Source organism: Anguilla rostrata, chromosome 4, assembly GCF_018555375.3.
Source record: "Anguilla rostrata isolate EN2019 chromosome 4, ASM1855537v3, whole genome shotgun sequence".
Classification (NCBI taxonomy): Eukaryota; Metazoa; Chordata; class Actinopteri; order Anguilliformes; family Anguillidae; genus Anguilla; species Anguilla rostrata.
This window is the reverse complement of record NC_057936.1, coordinates 47,305,457-47,326,874: the sequence shown is the minus strand read 5'-3', so window position 1 is coordinate 47,326,874 and position 21,418 is coordinate 47,305,457. Positions and strand designations below refer to the sequence as shown.

Sequence of the window (21,418 nt, the reverse complement as noted above, 5' to 3'; positions counted from 1 at the left end):
GTTACATATGACTGCTTTACGCATTTGACACAATGCTGACAGAAACAGAGTGCTATGGACAACGGGATTTACACTTGGTGACATAAGTTTACACAATGTACGATAGAACTGAAAGCACTTTTAAGCCGGAAGGTATGCAGATTGTAAGCAGAGTTGCTAAGCATGTAACTTCTAACTATCTACCTTTATACAGAGGCGTCGTTGTTTTTGATATTTTCGGATTCGTACATTTTAAGTACACTTTAAATATTTCAGGGGGATGTATTTCAAATAACAATTTGTTACATCAAATGCATGTAATATCAGCGACATTTGGAACCATTCGAATTTTTTACTTGTTTCTGGTCGGACATTTAAGAGAGGTACTCCAAGTTACCAGCTGGATTCTGTGCAAACGTGTCGAAACTGAAGTGTGTATGAGTAATCGGCAACGTTAGCTAATATACTAATTCTACTACCTATTATTAAGAAATTGGTTTCGCCTCATTTTAAAAGCAGTGGCAATGGCTACTGTCGAAGAATTGAAGTTGCGTGTCCGCGAATTGGAAAATGAATTGATTAAGTGTAAGCAGAAGCGATGTCCCGAAGATGCCGGTGGCAGCCAGAATTATAGACAGAGGATTGTGAAGATGAGTGCTGAAGTAGTGGATTCAAATCCTTACAGGTACGCCAAGGTCGCTGCTTGATGAACAACTGTCAGGGAGGGGCACATTAACAATCTTGTGCCACATTTGTATTGAGCTAGCTAGCTCGCCGAAAGTTACTTGATTGCTCTTCCGGTTATGGTGCCTCTCTATTTATTTTGTATTTACATTCCTGTCTTTCAGTCGTCTTATGGCGCTGAAACGGATGGGCATTGTCGAAGACTATGAGGTGAGGGGGAGATTTCACGAGGAATTACTACTCCATTCGCTCACTGTGTGCCAGCTGTAATGTAATAACACTGATGCCATATGCTTTTCCCTCTCAACCATTCCTGGTTTACAGAGAATTCGCACATTTTCTGTCGCAGTGGTTGGAGTCGGTGGAGTTGGAAGTGTGACTGCCGAAATGCTGACAAGATGTGGCATTGGTAAGGTAATAAACGCTTTAAATTAATATGCTGGTATTGTTTTGCGCTCGGAAACCCCCAAGTGTTATTCGTCCGTGGGCTGTATTACGTCATGTACATTGAAATAACTGTGTCACAATTCGTGGTACATATTGGTGGTCATGTGCACGGTCTTGTTTTACAGCTGATCCTGTTTGATTATGACAAAGTGGAACTGGCGAACATGAACAGGCTTTTCTTTCAGCCGCACCAAGCTGGACTCAGCAAAGTGGAGGCTGCGGAACACACGCTGAGGTGAGAGGCTCCCATCTTCTCCTTTAGCATTCGAAAAAACGTTATGACAGATTTTTAAAATATGAAATTGAGAACCTTTGGCAGTTTACTTGTATAGTGCTATAGTAATTGGGATCTAAAATCTGTCAACAGGAGCATTAATCCTGATGTATCCTTTGAGACTCACAACTACAACATAACAACCATGGACAATTTTACACATTTCATGGATCGCATAAGGTGGGTAATGTATTGAGCTTTTCAATTCCCCTCCTTCCCCACTGAGTATGGTTCCTTCCAAGGTTTCTGCCCACATGTGCTTTATACATAAAATTTGATTGGATGATTGATTAATTGATCTGGCATATTTGGATGTCCAATTGATTGGGCATATTCATATTCCATTTTGCACATCTTCTGCAGATGGCAGATATTCCACAGGACCTCATAGCACCTGAAGGAGGATCCTTGTTTGAGCATCCACATTCCTCTACTCCCCATTTTTTAGATGCCTATGCATCTCAGGAAAATATCACATTGGGCCCCAACACCCCAGGATACCCTTTCCCTGCACAACTGCAGCATGATTTTTTGAGGGACCCTGTCAATCAGAGCCCTTGAAATTGTCCTGACCCCCAAGACCCCCCCCCCCACCATACAGCACCCCTGTGCCTATGCATTATTTGATTTGTTATTACATTCATAACTGCAAGGGTACCAAATCAAATGGAAATAGGTCAATAGTTAACTGGAATTGAACTGTCAACCAAAACATTTCAATAACTACAAAATAATATGGTGCAATTTAGCAGTGAAACATTTGCACAGTTCTAGTAATTATCATTTTCCTTAAAGTCACCAAAATTAAAACCAGCTTATCATAAATCCATAAAAATAAAGGTCTAAAGATATTAGTCTAAAGATATTAGCCCAAACACTTTCATTCTAATTCTAAATTCATTTTTCATTGCAGTCATGGTGGACTTGAAGAAGGAAAGCCTGTGGACCTGATCTTGAGCTGTGTGGACAATTTTGAAGCTCGCATGGCCATTAATACAGTATGTTCTTATACCTTATCGTATGATCACTACTCTAAGAAGCGAGAGCACCACAATAAAATAGTAAAAAATGAATGTTGTCTGTGTGTGGTAGTTTTGTTACCTGCGGAGGAAATGATGGCTCACACAAATGACTTCTCCATTGCATGAGAGGAGTTCCTCCAGTAATATATTTGTTGTACCACTAGATGGTGAAAAAGTACCAATGAGATGAACAGAAGTCATCAAACTCCTGTCTGTGATCTTTTTAAAAAAAATGGGTTTAAAGATATTTTGAAAAAAAAATGTAGTATGCGCAAAATCCAAATCGAATGAGACAATGAAAGAATAAATACCCACACACCAGCAACTGATCCCGTTGTCTATTCAGGATGCAGAATTTTGACCGAAAAGGTCCTTGTCAGGCATCCCAAGATTTTCAGATATTTTTCCCATGGACAATGAGTTTTAATGTGCTTCTGTGCTTTCAGGCATGTAATGAACTGGGCCAAATCTGGATGGAGTCTGGAGTGAGCGAGAATGCCGTGTCTGGACATATCCAGCTCATCATTCCTGGGGAGACGGCCTGCTTTGCAGTATGTCTAATGTCTGTCTCCGCAGACAGAAATGTCCTATCTATTTCATCTATATATGCATCATCCCTGGGGTGTTGCTGGGCAATGACAAGGATATGCATGCCTACTCCATGAGCTGTAAGGCATATTTTCAAGTCTGTTTAATTAGACATGTTAAAATCTCCAGTATTATACCTACAGCTGTCTAAAAAAGACTTGTATAACTAGTGGGTCATTATTAAAAAAAAAAAAATCATAATCTATTCAGTTATTTTTGTAAGTTATTATGAACAGTAGGAACCTAGTGTCTGTTCCAGAACTTTGATTACTTACCTTTCTGCTTTAGCAGTCACAAAGCCCAGGGACCTTGCGTGTTACCTGTGTTGCATTGTAATTGCGTATATCTGTCTGTCAGTGTGCCCCTCCCCTGGTGGTGGCAGCCAACATCGATGAGAAGACCCTGAAAAGAGAGGGTGTGTGTGCGGCCAGCCTGCCGACCACCATGGGCGTGGTGGCTGGACTTCTAGTGCAGAACGTCCTGAAGTAAGCCCTTTCCCTGGTCTTACCATTTATATGGAACCTTAGATATTTTAATGCTGCATTGATTATCATGGTAAGCATAACATATTTATTAATTGTATTGTTTGAGCATTTTTAACAACAGCTTACTGAAACGGTTATAAAACTTCATATTGTAAATGTGGATCCAGATCTGTGCTTCCTGAAAGATGTCATTTCATGTGTCGTTGGTGTGGTTGTTTGTCTTCAGGTATCTCCTGGGTTTTGGTTCAGTCAGTCACTATCTGGGCTACAACGCCATGCAGGACTTCTTCCCCACCATGTCCATGAAGGCAAACCCTCAGTGTGATGACCATTACTGCAGAAAGCAGCAGGAGGAGTACCAGGTGATGGGCCAAACTCATCTGTGCACTGTCCATCATTAACAAATTCAGCGGCACTCTGCCGCATCCTTTTCCTGCTGTTCTGGAATGTATTCAAGTGAATAATTTAAAAGAAAATGTCCATTGCTTCTTCTCCCGATAGAGGAAGCAGGCAGAGAGGCCAAAACAGGAAGTGGTGGAAGAGGAGGAGGAGCAGGTCGTGCACGAGGACAATGAGTGGGGTGAGGCTTCCTTAGCAGAAATGTATGCCAGTTGTGTATCTCAAAGAGGCCAGCGGCGTCATTCGTAACTGTCACATTCACCCTTATTATTTTCAAAATTTTCCACTTTTCATGTTGTATGTTCGCTCACAACTCAAAGAAAAGTGGGATAATTATGTAAACATTCAATATTCCAAATAGTATTTCCTGACTTGTGTTATTGGAGCAGTATGTGTATGCTGTTGTGGGTGGGTTCCAGGTGTGTGCTGTCTTTAAGCATATCTCTGTGTGTTTGCGAATAGGCATAGAGCTGGTCTCCGAAGTAACAGAAGAAGAGCTTAAGGCTGCCTCAGGCCCTAAACCAGACTTACCTGAGGGTATCACTGTGGCTTACACCATTCCCAAAAAGGTTGGTACACAAGGAGATTCTCCTCACCTTTCAAGTGTGAAGAAGTAAAATAATGGCGTCTGTCTTCTAGCTCTTAAGTAGGCTTTAGTCAGACAAATTAAAGCCTTCCTTTGGCAGTTATGGTTTATCACAGGGGTGTCAAACTAAATTCCCAGGCGCGCTAGTGTCTGTGGGTTTTTGTGGCTTCCTTTCAATCAGCTGCCAATTAAGGCCTTGAGAACAAGGTATGTGGAGTCTTTAGCCAATCGATGACTTAAACTATTGGTGCAGAGAACAACCTGGAAGCCAGTAGACCCTGTGGCCCGCAAGGACTGCAGTTTGACACCTGTAGCTTATCACACCTGTTCCCTGCATCCGCTACTACTCCGTATCATTTACTTGAAGAGGTTTCAGGTGAGTGCTTATTGATATACAAGGCATTCTACAGTTTTTAACCCGTGTGTTATTCGGGCTGTGTTCTTCCTCAGGAGAACACACCTGATGGAGAGATGGTTGAGGAGACAGAACAAAGTCTCGAAGACCTCATGGCTCAAATGAAGAGGATGTAACCCCGCGAACATAACTGTTCCTTCAGCTTTCAGCAAGCAACACTACTGCAACAGAAAAAGAAAACGCAAACCATCTGAACTCTCTTTTTATTCAACGCCTCACCTTATATTCGATCTCCAGACTTCCTTGTCCAGGGTAACCTATGCTGATCCCAAGGCACACCAGGTATATTCTGCATTACCGCAAGAGCTGGGTGGCTTGCTCCAATGATACAACATTGTATGAGGATTAAATGTCTGGGCACAAGTGCTCCTAAAGTTTTATGTATTCAGTTGTAAAGCCAGTGAATCACGTTAACAAGCAACAGCATTGTTTCCAGTTTTTGGAATAGGTACAATTTGGATGTCTATAATGCCGCCTTTCAGCATTGCGTTTCTTTTTGTAATACGGCATTTACTTAAAATGCAGGTTTAAATTAAACCAACTGATCTGTATAGTGCAATGAACTCATGGCTGTAATGTATTCTAATGACTTGAGGTTTAATGGATGATATGTATTAGCACTTAAGGTAACCTTCTGTAGTTAATTTGTGAAGGGAGTGTAGATGGAGTTGATTACTGTGGTAAAATTCCCCATAATGTGTTTAGTTCCCAACCGTTTCTCTCTAACATTACTGGTAATTTGGCCCTGGATAAGCGAGTCATGAAGAAAATGTCTGCAGTTCAGTGGTATTCTTCTGTGCATTTGCTTACTACTCATCAGCTCTTAAACTACCATCAGGACATTCATGAACTTTGCCTGCACAGGAATGGACACTTGCATTACATTCATTGAGGTTTCAATAAAGTATTTATTAGCCGGAGTACACAGAGATACAGTGATTCCCTCCCTCCCGTCTTCACATTCACACAGACAAGATTTTAAATGTGACTCTGTCATTGTGACATATTGGTGCTTTTCTCCATTGGCAACATACTGTAAGAGAAATGCGAAATACTTTTCTGGTTTTCCTCTTTTGACAACACATCTCGGGTGCAGTTTAATAATGTGGCTGTGGAATCAACCAAAACTTGTTAAAGTCACAGCAAAGGTTTAAACCATACTTCTCCGTCTGAACTGAGGAGTTGAGCCTACCTTTCACAAGTCTTCCACTGAATAAAACACTTTACACGTTTGACCTATTGACATTGCATGGCATGCACACACAATTCCTTCACTTTCCCAAGTCAAGAATACATGCTGATTTTGAAATAATATTGTCTTTGTAAATGAAAGCAGCTTTTAGGGACATGCCTCACCACCTTTAAGTATCTGTGAAAGTTGGTTTTTTTTCACATCTAACCTCTGGTATACAGGTCACATATACATATTCAATACTTGCCATTATACAACAAATCAAATGCAGTCGCCAAAAACGTCACGATGCTGAGGTTTAGAAACAGGGAAATCAAGTCTTTTAATACCTGAGAGTTTCCTGATAAGAGCTGGATAGACCTCAGTTCACATATTCACACTACTATAAATAATAACAATACTAATAATAGCAATACGCATTTTACAAAGACATTGATACATTTTCTAACCCTCTATGTGGAAGGCCTTAGGCCGCATCACAGTACTTTTAATAAAAAGTAGCACACAGGCAGTAAGCATCTCAAGTTATATTGAGGTGACAGTGTTTATCTGCATATGAAAAGGTTTGCATCAGGTTTTTATTTGGTTGTAGTTTGGTTTCATGTGGAACATGATTCACAAAATTGCTTTCAGGAGTGTCTATGATGAGTGATTTGGCAAGTCGAGCACCGTTGGGACAAAGGAACAGCAAATTACCTGCCGATTCGCCTCTGGCATTTCCCAACGGGGCAGGAAATGATGTCGCTGTAACGTGGCAGTGAGTCTGCTCCTGACAGGTGAGCTAACGGATTCTTACAGCCATTGCTCTCAGTCTCCTATCCCCCAAAATTGAGCCGGTGATTAATACTAGTGTGGAACTTGGCAGTGTGACGTTGGAGCGTCGTGGGAAGGTCACCTGGGGGCGTTAGGGTGCAGGGCGGGGCCCCGCAGGCTAAATGTGTCCCCGCTGGAGGAGTGGCGGGACGGGGCCTTCCCGCACACCAGCGAGGGCTCCGCCTCTCTGATCTCCATGGCCCGTTTGTACAGCTCTGCTGCCTTCTCAAAATCGCCCTCCTCGTAGCTGTGGAATGCGCAGAAAGGGCAGAACACGGATGCTATATACAGTCTACAGTGACAGATTCAAGGTTTAATTCCAGCATACAAGAGGTTATTATGTTCAGCATTGGATTTCCTGAGTCAAGCTAACAATTAAAAATGACCTTTCACAAACAGAATCTGAAATGGCCCCTGACATAAATCATAATGGCAAAAAGTCAAGCATTTTGGGGAAAAAATAGGGTGGAGAGAAGGGGAAGATTTTCTGAGGTTTTGATTCCAAGCTACCATGAGAACAGAAACCTTGTGAAAATAGTTTTTCATTTTGCAAGATTTTTTGCACTTGAAAACCTCTAAAAAGGCTAAAAAAAGAAAGTGGAAAGCTCGATACCATGCCATGGTGGCAAAGTGACTGCTATGGTTGGCACTGACCTCAGTACAGCCAGGTTTTTGAGCGTCTCTCCCACGCGGGGGTGAGATCGGCCAAGGCTGTCCTCATAGACCTTCAGCGCCTGCTCATAGAGAGGCAGTGCTTCGCCGTGCTTCTTCTGAAACCGCCAATAAAAACAGTGCATTCCATTAGCACAACACTGTGCACTCTACACCCACAGTATTCATAGAAATCTGAGCTGCAGCTGTGTTACTACGGAGCTGTTTAGATAAACACTATGAGGTCATTTGCGGGCTAGTTTCAAAAAAGGGAAAGACTGGTAGCAGAATAAATACGCGCCATCATACCAGGAACTGGAATCTGAAATTAACTGAAACTTAAAAATACTTTGGACAGAAATAAACACTGATTTATTTCACAGTTGTAACAATGGACATCAGTGATTTATTTCCTCTGATGAATGTACCAGTTAAAGAGCTATCAGGTTTTGATACATTTTCAGACACATTTTAAAAGTAATTCTGCATTAGTTTATTGGCATGGAACAATTTAATACAAAAGCACTGCCAATCATTTTGCCATTTAACATTGTTAGAAATTGTTAGAAACATGTTTTAAGAAAATGTTTTCCCCATATATGTTTATTAGTACAAAAGAATAGAATTTTTCCAAATATAGTTCACTTCTTGCTCATCTTTATGAAGGGACCCAATCATTTTGAAGTGCACTGTATATACAAATGTTAAAAATGAATACTTTGTTTCTCACCAGTTGGCAGTAGAGCACAGCCAGGTTGACCAAAGCAGTGGCCACACTGGGGTGCTTGGGGCCAAATGACTTCTCCCGGATCTCCAGGGCCAGCTCATACAGGGGTACCGCCTTCTCTAGTTTCCCCTGTCCAACAATATTAAAAATGTTTTACATGACATCTACTTTCAGACGGATTTGTCATTAATAAAAACCAGATGTCAGTGGGGGGAGTATTCAAACTGAAAGCTGTATGAAATAGGCTTCCCAGGGCTTTGAATAGTCGCAGACACCTTCAAAGTGTCCAAGACCAAGGAATGATCCAGTGCTAGGCTGAATGGCCTGTTCACATAATAAAATATCCTTACTGCTCATATCTTCATAGGACAGGAAACCAAACGGAGCATATAGATTCTCTACATCTGCACCAACCATTTCATCTTGAGGCCCTGTGGTGCTCTTTAGTTATCTTTGTACACTCACATCTCACACCACGCAGTTCCCTATAACACACACTCAGTCTTCAACTGTAGCTGTCAGACACAATGTGAAAACAAAGATGTTAGATATGAAGGAAAGATGCAGAGCTGTAAAGATGCGGTCCTCACCCTCCTCTTGTACAGCATGGCGAGGTGTTTGACGGTGTAGGCCAGGGATGGGTGGTCCGGGGAGAGGGCCCGGCGGCGGATGTCCAGGGCGCTCTCGTACAGCTCCTCGGCGTGCTCGTATTCCCGCCGCTCGCAGTGCAGGGCCGCCAGGTTGTTGAGGGACTGTGCGCAGTCCGGGTGCTCGGGCCCCAGCACGCGCTGACGCATCTCCAGCGAACGCGTCAGAAACACCTTCGCCGCTCTGCGCGAAACCCAAAATCGCCATCATGCAACGCCCTACAGGCAAGCTGAGGTCACAAACAACTACACTTTCTGCTGTGTAGGCAGCATTCACACACTCACTGGAATGAAAAAAGAGTGAAAATGTACCTTTTTTAATGGTAATCCACTGGTTATATCACACTCAATAATAGAGCTGGCTATATTACAGGGAATGACAGGGGCACAATGCACAGCTACAGTGCAGCTGACAGGCCGTCCCACGGGACTTTTAAAGTGCAGATTCTCATCGGAGCAGGTCAGACGTGCTGAGGTGCTGTAAGCGTTTCTGAATGAGTGCACTCAAGAGGAGTGCGGCGGAGTCCCATGATGCCGCAGGAGGGGGATATTACAGCGCTGAGAGCCCTGCTGACTGCAGACAGGAAATGGGACTCACTCCAGGTTGTTCTGCAGGTAGTAGAGCACTCCCAGCTCGTTCAGGGTCTTGGCGCAGTCGGCCGTGTCCTTGTCCAGACTCAGCTCCTCCAGCTGCAGAGCCCGGCGACGCAGCAGGGTGAAGCCATACTGTGGACAGACACATAATGCTGAGCATACATTTATACTGCTGCTGCTACTGCTAACAGAGCACTTACACCGATGCTGCTGCTGCTGCCGCCGCTGCTGCTAATAGAGCACCTTACACTCAGACTGCTACTGCTAACAGAGCAATTACACTCATACTGCTACTGCTAACAGAGCGATTACACTCATACTGCTACTGCTAACAGAGCGATTACACTCATACTGCCACTGCTAGTGCTATCAGAGCACTTACACTTATACTGCTGCTGCTGCTGCCGCTGCTGCTAATAGAGCACCTTACACTCAGACTGCTACTGCTAACAGAGCAATTACACTCATACTGCTACTGCTAGCAGAGCGATTACACTCATACTGCTGCTGCTAACAGAGCGATTACACTCATACTGCCACTGCTACTGCTAACAGAGCGATTACACTCATACTGCTACTGCTAACAGAGCACTCACACTCATACTGCTACTGCTAACAGAGCGATTACACTCATACTGCCACTGCTACTGCTAACAGAGCAATTACACTCATACTGCTACTGCTAACAGAGCGATTACACTCATACTGCTGCTGCTAACAGAGCGATTACACTCATACTGCCACTGCTACTGCTAACAGAGTGATTACACTCATACTGCTACTGCTAACAGAGCGATTACACTCATACTGCTACTGCTAACAGAGCGATTACACTCATACTGCCACTGCTACTGCTAACAGAGCGATTACACTCATACTGCTACTGCTAACAGAGCGATTACACTCATACTGCTACTGCTAACAGAGCAATTACACTCATACTGCTACTGCTAACAGAGCGATTACACTCATACTGCCACTGCTAGTGCTAACAGCGCGATTACACTCATACTGCTACTGATAACAGAGCGATTACATTACAGGCATTTAGCAGACGCTCTTATCCAGAGCGACTTACACAACTTTTTACATAGCATTTTTACATTGTATCCATTTATACAGCTGGATATATACTGAAGCAATGCAGGTTAAGTACCTTGCTCAAGGGTACAACGGCAGTGTCCTTACCCGGGAATCCTTATCCGGGAATCGAACCTGCGACCTTTCGGTTACAAGCCCAGTTCCTTACAGAGCCTTACAGAGTGTAATACCGATTACACTCATACTGCCACTGCTAGTGCTAACAGAGCACTTACACTTATACTGCTGCTGCTAACAGAGCGATTACACTCATACTGCTGCTGCTACTGCTACTGCTAACAGAGAATATACTTTCACTGCTGCTAGTGCTAACAGAGCACCATACACTCATACTGCTGCTGCTACTGCTAACAGAGCACTCACACTCATACTGCTGCTGCTACTGCTAACAGAGAATATACTTTCACTGCTGCTAGTGCTAACAGAGCACCATACACTCATACTGTCACTGCTAGTGCTAACAGAGCACCATACACTCATACTGCTGCTGCTACTGCTAACAGAGCACTCACACTCATACTGCTACTGCTAACAGAGAATACACTTTCACTGCTGCTACTGCTAACAGAGCGATTACACTCATACTGTCGCTGCTAGTGCTAACAGAGCACCATACACTCATACTTCTGCTGCTGCTACTGCTAACAGAGCACTCACACCTATACTGCTGCTACTGCTAACAGAGTATACACTTACAGTACACTGCAGGGATGGACAGATACAAAATGAATGTCATTTACGAACTATGAAAGAAAAATTATACGTGCACACGCACACAAGCACGCACAGTGTATTTATATCCTTATAAATTAATCACTGGCATAATGGCATTATTTAACTAACCATATTTCCGTTCTGGCGAGCAGTCTTCTGCCGAATCTTTAAAGCCCTCTTCCTCAGTTTCTCTGCTTGCTCATACCTGAAACAGAAACATTTTGCTGAGTAAATTCTCATGCAACCAAAAGCAGACAGGTAGTAATGAATACCAGAGAGTACAGTGTAATAAGTGTGTTTTCACTTGTTCTGTTTCTGGTAGAGCAGGGCGAGGGAGTCCAGCTCCCGGGCCACACAGGCGTGGTCGGAGCCGTAGGCGTTCTCGCTGATCTCCAGGGCCTGCTTGTACAGCTGCTCTGCGTTGCCAAACTTCCTCCACTGCACGTAGACCCCGGCCAGCTGGTGCAGGGACCGGGCCACGCTGGGGTGGTCTGGATCCAGCGCCGTCTCCCGGATCTCCAGAGACCTCTGCAGGGGAGCCACCGCCTAAATACGCACACACACACACACAAACGCACACACGCACGCATAAAACACAAATGCGCGCACACACATACATATGCACACACATACGCGCACACACACAAACAAAATATGTCTACTGTATGCTTTATTTGTCTCTCAGTTTTTTATTATTTTAGCATGGGTTTATCAATGCATTTAATCCAGAAAACACCTCTTGTCCCTGTCAGCCTCATGGCTTCATCCACCCTCCCCCACTCCATAATGACATCAGCACACGTTTACACTTCTCCAACAGTAACATAGTGGGAAAAAAGGGGGGAAATGTGGAAAAACGTGTGAGGGGACGGGGCGACGCTGGTACCTGGCCGAGGAGGCCCAGGTCCTTGAGGAATCGGCCCAGCGTCTCGTAGAGGTTGGCCAGCCTGACCATGCTGTCCTCACTGTCACAGCTCTTCTCATAGTGCTTCAGGGAGTCAAAATACTCCGTGGCCATGGAGCTCTTGTCTTTGCCCACGTACTGCCAATAGGCCAGCAGCTCTGAGAAATGACCCCTAAAACAAAAACATTACATACAACAAGAAAGTACACTAAACAAAATATGGAGACAGTTACATGTGAGGAAATACACTGAACGGGATACTGAGCTACAGTCAGGCATGCTGATGCAAGTATGCAAGCACATATATAATACATAATATGCCATGCATATTCACAGAAACCCAGAGGGGGAGGTGTCCTGACCTCTTGTAGAGATTTTGGGAGACGAATAGGTTGAGCAGACAGCTCTGCAATTTGGCCTTGTCCTCCTGCTGCTGGAAAAGCCAGGGCAGCTCATCCGCGACCCGCCATGTGACCCTGTCCCGACTGCACGCCAGCCAGGAGAACACGCCGAAAACAGTACGGAACAGTTAGGAAACAGTGAGGAACCAATCCAGGCTGTCCGCTTCTACACATATTTCCACTGATTAACAGTTCACAGCTGTTAAACACAAGATGCTGTGTGCCTCATTAGGAAAAAGGGAAATGATAATAAGGGACTGAAGGGCTTGACCAGCACGTCTTACCATAGAAAATTTGAGCCATACTAGAGTGTAGAGTACATCGGAGTCCTTTGTACAGACCTGAGCTGCTGGCTAAAGTACTGGATCAGTCTCTCTCTGTGGGAAGAACAGGCCTCTCCATCGATGAACTCCAGTCTCACAGCCTCCCAGGCCTCGGATGCAAAAAGAGAGAAGACTTGACTTGAAAAGAAGGTAAACCAGGTGAAGCAGTCTGATCTCACAAACATGTTCCTGTGAGCTGACTCTTTAACACACAGCGGCAAATCAACTTTATCTTCTTCCACAGTGAACCTCGATTTAAAACTACTGAACTGCAAGGAGCCCAGCTGCTGGTGCTGGGACCTGAACACCCAGAACGCAAGTTCATTTAAAATTTTGAACTTCTGGAAGCTCAATTTGAATTCCCATAAACGCTCCGTCGTTTAACAGAGTTGACTGTAGGAGACCCACCTGCAAGTGCTGGAACTTGATGAGGCCGCAATTAAGGGTGACAACACACAGGCTCTGCAGCTTGTAGAGCAGAGAGGCCAGGATTGGCCAGCTCAATTCTGAAAATATCTCCATCACCTCTGACTCACTGACGCCATTGTGGCTCATGCAGACCAGACACAGCATCTGAGACCAAGATAAAGAGCACACAGCATGTTCCCATTTTCTGAAATACTCTAATCACACTCTCTGATGTATACAAAAGTTTTATAGCCAACATATGCTGCACGGACTCTATGGCCTTCTCTATAAGAGCCAAGAACGTTCTAACTTTCAAAAGATAAAAGACTGCATGCAAAACCCCTAAAATTTCAGTGCAAGCGAGTAGATGTTCTGTTAATAATGCAGAGCACATTTCCTGAATGTGCGGAGATATGGCCCACCTCTCTCATGATGCGTTTGTTTCTGTCTGTGCTGAGCATGTCCAGGACCACCCGCAGGGCCAGCCTGTACAGAGACACAGTGTCCTGGCACAGCAGGCACTGCTCCAGGGTCCTGTCCAAACACCAGACTGTCCACGTGCTGAAGCAGGACACGCACACGTGCACACGCACACACAAGCAGGTGCACGCATACGCACGTGCGCACACAGGCACGCAGACACAGACACACACACACAATCACACACGCGCACATGCATGCACAAACAGATACACACGCAAGCACAGAAAGAAAGTCACCAGTCACTAATGAGCACCAATATGCGGGAACAAATACTCCAACGCAGAAACAGTCAAACACAAACACCACTTCAAATGTTATTTATCCCAATTACTCTAGTAACTCCCAGCTACCAGAGATAATCTCCCCATTATTCACAGTGTTCTCACTTCCACTATTAACAGGATGTCATTTCAGCTTTTTCATTAAAGTGCGGCACACATTTTGTTCTGAACTACTTGTTGCCTCGACAGATGGCACACGGTGAGAAATTAAATGCCGCAGCGAGCCAGACGACTCGCGTGATGCATTCGCGACGACTGAAGACTCACCTCTTCAGGCTGCACCTCTCCCCATCCCTCCCTACCCCCTGTAAATGACTGTAAGCTTAGGGTTGTAACTAGGCAGCTGTTTCGTAGGTGACTTAGGTGCATTAACTGTCTTAACGACTACTTGTATTTTTTCCCTAGATTGCGTTGTTGCCGTTCTCGTTGTTAGTGTAACAGTTTAAACCATCAGGGTCCCAAGTTGAACTATGCGGTGTTCCCTGACTTGGACCAACTTCCTCTAGGTTTTCCATTACTTGTTCCTGGTTATAGTTATACACTTTGTTGTACGTTCGCTCTGATAAGGACCGTCTCTGCCAAATGCCTGTAATGTAATGTAATAGAATCGTCGTCAGAGCATAACCGAAAAACGACGGCTTACTTGGCGATCACTTTGGCCAGCAGAGAGACGTAGAGAGCGTTGCAGGTCGAGGCGGAGCGACAGTGCCGTTCCAGCTTCTTCTCCTGTGGCAACAGAGCGCATTCGCAGACGTGAGCAGAGGTACCTGGCGCAGGTGCTCTATGTGAGGACAAGCGCAGCCGGGAGGGGCCACCGCAGACAGACCTGCTCTTTGCTGAGCCCGACATCGGCCCCCAGGCACTCCGCGGTTATCACCGCCTTCGCGTCTTTGGGGTGCAGAGGATCCAGGTGAAGCGTGGGCCAGAGTCTGTCGCGCGTAAACAACAGCCTTTATCACTTCTGAACCTTGTGATGTTATTTCACTTTTAACCATTTTCATCCTTTTGAAAATGCAATGACAATGTAGTGAACTCCTGGCTAGCTACAGTCAGCACTGGCACAGCCTGGATTTTTCTTTTTCTAGAACTTTATGGAAGGCTGAGCCTGTACCTGCGCTGGATATATCCCTGGTTGTGCCATCTACTTTGGATTGTGAACACAAAGCATATTGAAAGATCGCAAACCAATAAATAATATAAAAGTTCCCAATCAAAATATATTTTGGTCAAAAGGATATCTCATAAATAAAACTCTCTCTGACAACAGAATCCTTACACAAGCAAGTACCAGGTACCATGCTGACGTTTCTGTACATGCCACACCCACCTCCATGCCTGTGGGCAGGTCTCCACGTTGACGGACACCACTACCCTCACATTGACAGGAAGCGGGTCAATGAGCCACTTCATGTGCCTCTCTGCTTGCTGTAGGAGCACAAGGAAACAGGAGGAACTGAGTGGGGGGGGGGGGTGCGAAGCGACACACTGACACACCAGAGGCCTCTAACCTCACACACACAAAAAAAAATTCTACAACAAGGGCAGGTGTTCAGCTATCACGTTCCCCACGGACTTTGCATTCAGCAGTGCATGTTAACACTGTTGTTGAGGCTCCCTGTGGAGTTTGGACGTTTCATTCGCTCTCCTAGTCACCTGATATCAGAGAGCCCCGGGTGCGCTGCCAGTACCTGTATCTGGTCGATGGAGTCGATGATGATAATGATGTTGCCTTGGTGTCGTGAGGACAGCCTCTCCAGCCAGCGGGGAAACTCCTCCAGGGTCTTGCAGGGGTCCATGGACAGGCCCGATATGGACCAGAAGTGCTGAAGGAGCTAAGCAGGAAGGAAAAGGCTCATTTCTCACCGGACTGTGCTCAGTATGTGCAGGCCTCAGCCAAGAACCTGGCAGGAGCGCAGGGTACAGGGATGAATTTAAAACCAAAGGGAAAGGCTTGCATTGTACAACCAAATGTTTGGCAGGTGGTTTCTCAAGGCAAACTCCACCCCCTACCTTGACAGTAAGCCTTTTGATCATGAGTACAGGCTCAGAACTTGGAGAAAGGGGACGTCCAACAAAATGATAGAGGATCAGAGTACTGGGAGAATTCTTCTGTTGTAGTTCAATCCTTCGGGAAAACAACAACAAGCGAGAATTACAGCTCATGGGTTACACTTATACCTGTCAGTCCAGGCCAATGATCTTTCAGCAGACTTCAGAAAAGAGGTCTTATGAAAGATGCATCTTATGTCACCCAAGCACATCAAATGCCCAAATAGAAACCATGTTCTCCAGATGAATCGCGTATCTTAACATGAGCCAATACCATAGACATGCAGGCCAAATAAAGCATAAAGGATAAGAGTAAGTGATAATTCCTCACCATTTAGATAAGAGGAGGGACTTTCCTGAGCCAGGACCTCCCGACACCAACAGAGGGGGGATGGGAGGGGGTGCAGCCACCATGTCATTCAGGCGCTCGATGTACTGAGGATGCAGAGCAGAGGAGAATATCAGCGAAACTGCCCTTAGTTTGGCTAAATATTTATACCAAATAGAGAGCTAAAAAATAACATGTAATACAGGTGCCCGTATTCTGCTCGTCACCGAGAAGCATATTTGGGAAGTTCTTGAATTTGCTCCAACAGACGTAACTGAAAATGAAACGGAGAAAAAGCCGCGGCAGCCCTGCTGCTTTGCCGTAGCGATGTGCGTGCCCTTCCGCTGAGGGGGACAGCAGTACCTTCTGGAAGCCCAGGTGGGAGGCAGACCTGGAGGCCTGCTGGTAGGCCTCAATCTGCTCCTGCTCGTCATGCAGGTCCCACAGAACGTCGCCACAGTCCTCCTCGTGCTCATCTTCCGCCCCCGAGTCTTTGCCCTCGCTGCTGTCCATCCCCTCGTGACCCAGGAGCTCCTGAGAAACGCAAGGGACAGAAGGGCTCATTACCCGTGCTGCTCATCTCGGCTCAATACAGCATCTTTATGCATGCGTGGACTGCAGATCCTGCATAGCACTGCCCTCTACTCTGCTAAACTAAAAAGAGCTATGCGCCTGATTTTAAATAGATTTGACTTAATTTGATCTTTTTATAATTCATCCACAGCTTCATGTTATTCACCAAGATTATTTTTAGTCTATGGACTGTAGGTTAAGAGAGGACAAAACCAAAAAAAGTCCCATGTCAACTGTGGTCTGCTACAGGAACCTGCACTAAAGCTGTGAAACAAAAATGCAAAGGTGTGAAAACCTGTGCCCAACAAGCAGATCTGCAAAAACTTTAGATGTGTGTGGTGTCTCACCTACATTCTTCATTTTCAGTTCTGCTTTTCTTTGAACACACTTTAGTGAGCAAATATCTAAGCAACGAAACCAGCTCAGTGGTGCCAACATTTAACACTAAAATATCTTAATACAACATCCTGGTTTTCTATTAACAACTACCAGAACAAACCCTAGTAACACACAAAAATATAAACCAGCAACAAACTGAGGAATAATATGTTTTCATTTTGTCATGGCCTGCGCACAATTCTTCCTTATTTAAAGAATTCAGTCGGCATAGTAACTGAAGTGTGTTGGGTGCATTGTTGGTCCAGTACCTGTTTAATGACCTTCTCCAGCTGAGTATATATCAAAGACGCCCCCGCTTCTGCAGGTCCAATGTGGTTAATGACCTGCAGTTAGGATAAACATAATAAATCCACTCCTGCACTCTTTTAGCTGTATTAATGCTCTGCTAATGCTGTAGCATTTACTGGCTAATGATGAGAACCTACACCGCCTGCAGCACAATGCTAATGCAAGCATGTGCGTTCGACAGAGCTTCCAAAAGGGTTATTTGCAAATATATCTCCTTTTCAACAGCATCATAATCTGCAGTACCAAAAGCACACGCTTTCAGCCACAATGGCGTCAGTGAGTCAGAGGTGATGGAGATATTTCAGTATAATGAGAGGGATAAAGTAAACGTGTTAATATTTAATGCAGGGGGACACATTTCATCGGTGCAACCGACAGGCTAACCTTGATTTTTCCGGCCTTGTCAGCGGTGGTGATTTTGTCCACCAGGTCCCCGGCCGGGCCTGAGAGAGAGGCGCCCTCCCCGGACCGGAGGTACAGCATCAGCGGCCGGGCCTCTGTGTTCTTCACAAAAGCCTCCTCAGCGTCCTCCAGTAGCGAGCTGCAGGAACACAGGAGCTCAGCACGTTAAAGAGGCGGGTTAGACACGCATGGGCATGACACCATTACGACAGCACTTTTGGTGGCAGGCCGCATTGGGCATAGTGTGTATTCATTTGAAGTTACATGTTGAAGGAGAACTCTGTGAAGGGGGGTGGGTCTTTGGTGACCAGTGGGTGAGGTCTCTGGTGACCGGTGGATGAGGTCTGTGGTGATCGGGGGGCAGGGTCTCTGGTGACAGGGGATGGGGTCTGTGGTTGCAGGTGGCGGGGTGGGCTTTACCTAGTAACAGACGACTTGAGGAGCAGGATGCACACAGAGCTCCTCTCGATCTCCTGCCTACGCTCTGCCACGTAGCCGGTGGCGCTGTCATCGGGGAAAGACACATTGAGGTAGAAATGGCCCAGCCCTTCACACAGCCTCTGCAGTCTGGGGCAGTAATTCTGAAACACATAAAGGAGGACGATCCATATCTGCAGCGGCGAAGAGGGAAATGTATGAACTATGGCAACATATTTGCTAAAAATGCTGAAACTGTCTTTACTTCATCTCAAACAATTTTTGACCATTTAATAAGCCCAAAACTGATTTGATTGCAAAAAATTTAATTCCAGAAGCTTATGGCAATGCTTATAGTGAACTGAAGTGATTAAACAGGAATCAGTTCCAGAAACAGGGGGCTGCTCACCTTGATGAAGAGGTCTACTTCAGCTTGAGTCTCCAGGGTGCACATGAGATAGCAGCGCACAGTGTTGCTCCACAGGACCTGAGACACGTGTGGTGACACCTGCAGCAAGCTAGCCACAGCAGTGTCCCAATCATCTGAAACACACACCCAGTACATCACAGTCACAGCTAGCTACAGCAGTGTCCCAATCATCTGAAACACACACAGTAAATCACAGTCACACTAGCCACAGCAGTTGTGCCAATCATTTTGAAACAAAACCAGGACATCACAGTCTACAGCGTAGCAGCAGTTGTCCCAATCATCTGAAACACACACATCCAGCACATCACAGCATAGCTAGCCACAGCAGTGTCCCAATCATCTGAAACAAACACCAGTACATCAAGCTACAGATAGTCCAGAAACAGGTGTCCCAATCATCTGAAACAGCACCCAGCTATCACAGTCACAGTAGCCAGCAGCAGTGTCCCAATCATCTGAACACTCGCACACACAGTCACAGCTAGCCACAGCAGTGTCCCAATCATCTGAAACAAACATCCAGTACATCACAGTCACAGCTAGCTACAGCAGTGTCCCAATCATCTGAAACACACACATCCAGCACATCACAGTCACAGCTAGCTACAGCAGTGTCCCAATCATCTGAATCACACACACATCCAGCACATCACAGGCATAGCTAGCCACAGCAGTGTCCCAATCATCTGAAACAAACATCCAGGACATCACAGTCACAGCTAGCTACAGCAGTGTCCCAATCATCTGAAACACACACCCAGCACATCACAGCTACAGAAAGCCCCAATCATCTGATTCATGAGCCCATTTTTCATTTTTTAATGACAAAAACGTGCAAAGGAGGAAGACATGTTAATCCTCACCTCTGCTTACATTGGCGAAAGGACCCTCCACGTCAATTAAACTGTGGGCAAACTCCGGTCCTCTGAACGTCTGCTGCAGTTGCATCATACTGCCCATAGAGGGCTCACTCCCCAGAACTCCACCACTCCAGTACTCACTCTGTGTTCCTGCAGCTTCACCAGACGGTACAAGATGGTTTGTCTTAAAGTTTCAGATGCACCCTTATTCATGTTCATTTACACCAGTATGTTCTGATCAGTGCAAAATAAGAAAAAAATCCCATTATTTAAAATAAACAGCACACACAGAGTGCTAAATATACATCCATTACCATGTTTTATATGCCATGTGCATAAAGGTCCATTTTAACTCTATGTGTGTAAGTGTCTGCTTTAACTCTACGCATGTAAGGATCTGCTTTAACTACGTGTGTAAGGGTTAGGGCTGAACCTGGTTGAGGGCGTCTCTTACTCGTAACGCTGGTGCGGTTGTCATCAGAGTCAGAGTCGGCCGGGTCGTACACCTGAATGCCCTGGGCTTGCAGCTGCTGCAGCTTGGCCTCCAACTCCCGTTTGGCCCTCAGTAGGTCCTGGATCTCCTTTTCCTTCGTCTCACGGAAGATCTGCAAGGCAGGAAGGCAGGCAGGCAGGTCAACGAGGCAAGGCACAGATGGCTGATGAGGAACATGCGATGCACAACCAACTACAAATGCCGTACTTTAAATTGCCGCTTGACCTTGTCCCTGTCATGCTCGAACGTGGCTGCTCTCTCCATGGCCTGGTACTTAGCCTCCAGGGCACTTTCCTTTTCCCTCAGAATCTTCTGATACGTCTTCTGTAAAGCCTGTGAAACCAGACAGATTTAATCAATCGATCGATCAATGTACCATGCATTGCTTCCCCTTCACGGAACCTCAGATTGCTATCGGCTGATGTAACGAGTGGTGGAGCAATACTCAGTTGCCAATAACAGGGATAGAATTTTCCCAAGTAAACTATACATAGCAAGACAGCACATTTCTATATCTTTTATAAAATGCTAGCACTTCCATCGCAACAGTACATTTGTGTATTCCCACAACTAGAGCCTCCAGTTTGTCTCCCATTGTTACTCGCATGATGCTTCAGTGCTCTGCCAGCTTGAGGTCATGACAGCCTCTTTCTGTCAAGCCCCTTCTCAAAAAATTATCCCATCTGCATCACCTCAATAATCTAAGTTAAAGTAATTGCCATTTGCCACTAATCAAGCACAGATAATGACTGACAGTGATGTTTAGAAGCGAAACTCACACATTAAATTCAGTCTGATTACTTGAACTACCGTGAACATGCACCTGTATTTTTAATTGCTGTACAAGGGCATGATAGGTTTTATTAGAAGCAGTGGGAGATACCCATATTAACAATGAAAGCAGGTATAAAACATTTAACGTGCACAAAAAAAAATCTAATTATTAAAAAATAATAATAATTCACGATTCAACTAATTAACTAATCGTGGGCTTCAATCAAGACCTAGAATCAGATGGCTTAGTGCTGGGCTAAAACAACAAGCACGTAACCGTCCAG

General features: G+C 45.1%; 2 protein-coding genes across 4 annotated transcripts in view; one reads left to right on the top strand and one right to left on the bottom strand.

The window, feature by feature from the left end:
• The window catches only part of LOC135253483 (nephrocystin-3-like), a 67,833-nt gene that overhangs the window by 44,266 nt on the left and 2,149 nt on the right, over window positions 1-21,418 (bottom strand). Inside the window, exons 2-27 of one of the 2 annotated variants that reach the window (XM_064332817.1) lie at window positions 20,568-20,693; window positions 20,322-20,472; window positions 19,871-20,023; window positions 18,984-19,117; window positions 18,578-18,738; window positions 18,140-18,296; window positions 17,716-17,790; window positions 16,859-17,029; window positions 16,499-16,602; window positions 16,129-16,243; window positions 15,807-15,950; window positions 15,446-15,543; window positions 14,945-15,047; window positions 14,762-14,844; window positions 13,777-13,915; window positions 13,355-13,519; window positions 12,965-13,056; window positions 12,585-12,707; window positions 12,205-12,394; window positions 11,623-11,864; window positions 11,448-11,523; window positions 9,508-9,635; window positions 8,853-9,093; window positions 8,266-8,391; window positions 7,539-7,654; window positions 6,967-7,131 (exon numbers count right to left, since the gene is read on the bottom strand). In XM_064332817.1, coding sequence (XP_064188887.1) covers window positions 6,967-7,131; window positions 7,539-7,654; window positions 8,266-8,391; window positions 8,853-9,093; window positions 9,508-9,635; window positions 11,448-11,523; window positions 11,623-11,864; window positions 12,205-12,394; window positions 12,585-12,707; window positions 12,965-13,056; window positions 13,355-13,519; window positions 13,777-13,915; window positions 14,762-14,844; window positions 14,945-15,047; window positions 15,446-15,543; window positions 15,807-15,950; window positions 16,129-16,243; window positions 16,499-16,602; window positions 16,859-17,029; window positions 17,716-17,790; window positions 18,140-18,296; window positions 18,578-18,738; window positions 18,984-19,117; window positions 19,871-20,023; window positions 20,322-20,472; window positions 20,568-20,693 — 3,578 coding nt within the window. Of the gene's footprint in view, window positions 1-5,767; window positions 7,132-7,538; window positions 7,655-8,265; window positions 8,392-8,852; window positions 9,094-9,507; window positions 9,636-11,447; window positions 11,524-11,622; window positions 11,865-12,204; window positions 12,395-12,584; window positions 12,708-12,964; window positions 13,057-13,354; window positions 13,520-13,776; window positions 13,916-14,761; window positions 14,845-14,944; window positions 15,048-15,445; window positions 15,544-15,806; window positions 15,951-16,128; window positions 16,244-16,498; window positions 16,603-16,858; window positions 17,030-17,715; window positions 17,791-18,139; window positions 18,297-18,577; window positions 18,739-18,983; window positions 19,118-19,870; window positions 20,024-20,321; window positions 20,473-20,567; window positions 20,694-21,418 lie in introns of those variants that run through there. The other variant, XM_064332815.1, reaches the window with a different exon arrangement.
• uba5 (ubiquitin-like modifier activating enzyme 5) lies at window positions 372-5,799 on the top strand. Of its 2 annotated transcripts, XM_064332819.1 has the most exons (12): window positions 372-664; window positions 828-873; window positions 988-1,077; window positions 1,236-1,345; window positions 1,478-1,564; window positions 2,298-2,382; window positions 2,853-2,957; window positions 3,352-3,479; window positions 3,706-3,841; window positions 3,981-4,059; window positions 4,341-4,447; window positions 4,915-5,799. In XM_064332819.1, the coding sequence occupies exons 1-12, from the start codon at window positions 504-506 to the stop codon at window positions 4,993-4,995; spliced, it is 1,215 nt and encodes a 404-aa protein (XP_064188889.1). In that variant the 5' UTR covers window positions 372-503; the 3' UTR covers window positions 4,996-5,799. The 2 variants fall into 2 exon arrangements, with proteins under 2 accessions (XP_064188889.1, XP_064188890.1); XM_064332820.1 differs by lacking the exon at window positions 372-664 and having other exon boundaries at window positions 825-873; window positions 988-1,072.

Bases quoted from the DNA above. Each gene is read 5' to 3' on its own strand.
- uba5 (XM_064332819.1), top strand. From the start codon at position 504: ATGGCTACTGTCGAAGAATTGAAGTTGCGTGTCCGCGAATTGGAAAAT. The intron at 1,346-1,477 runs GTGAGAGGCTCC...ATCTGTCAACAG, and splicing joins GCTGCGGAACACACGCTGAG to GAGCATTAATCCTGATGTAT. The intron at 2,383-2,852 runs GTATGTTCTTAT...CTGTGCTTTCAG, and splicing joins CTCGCATGGCCATTAATACA to GCATGTAATGAACTGGGCCA.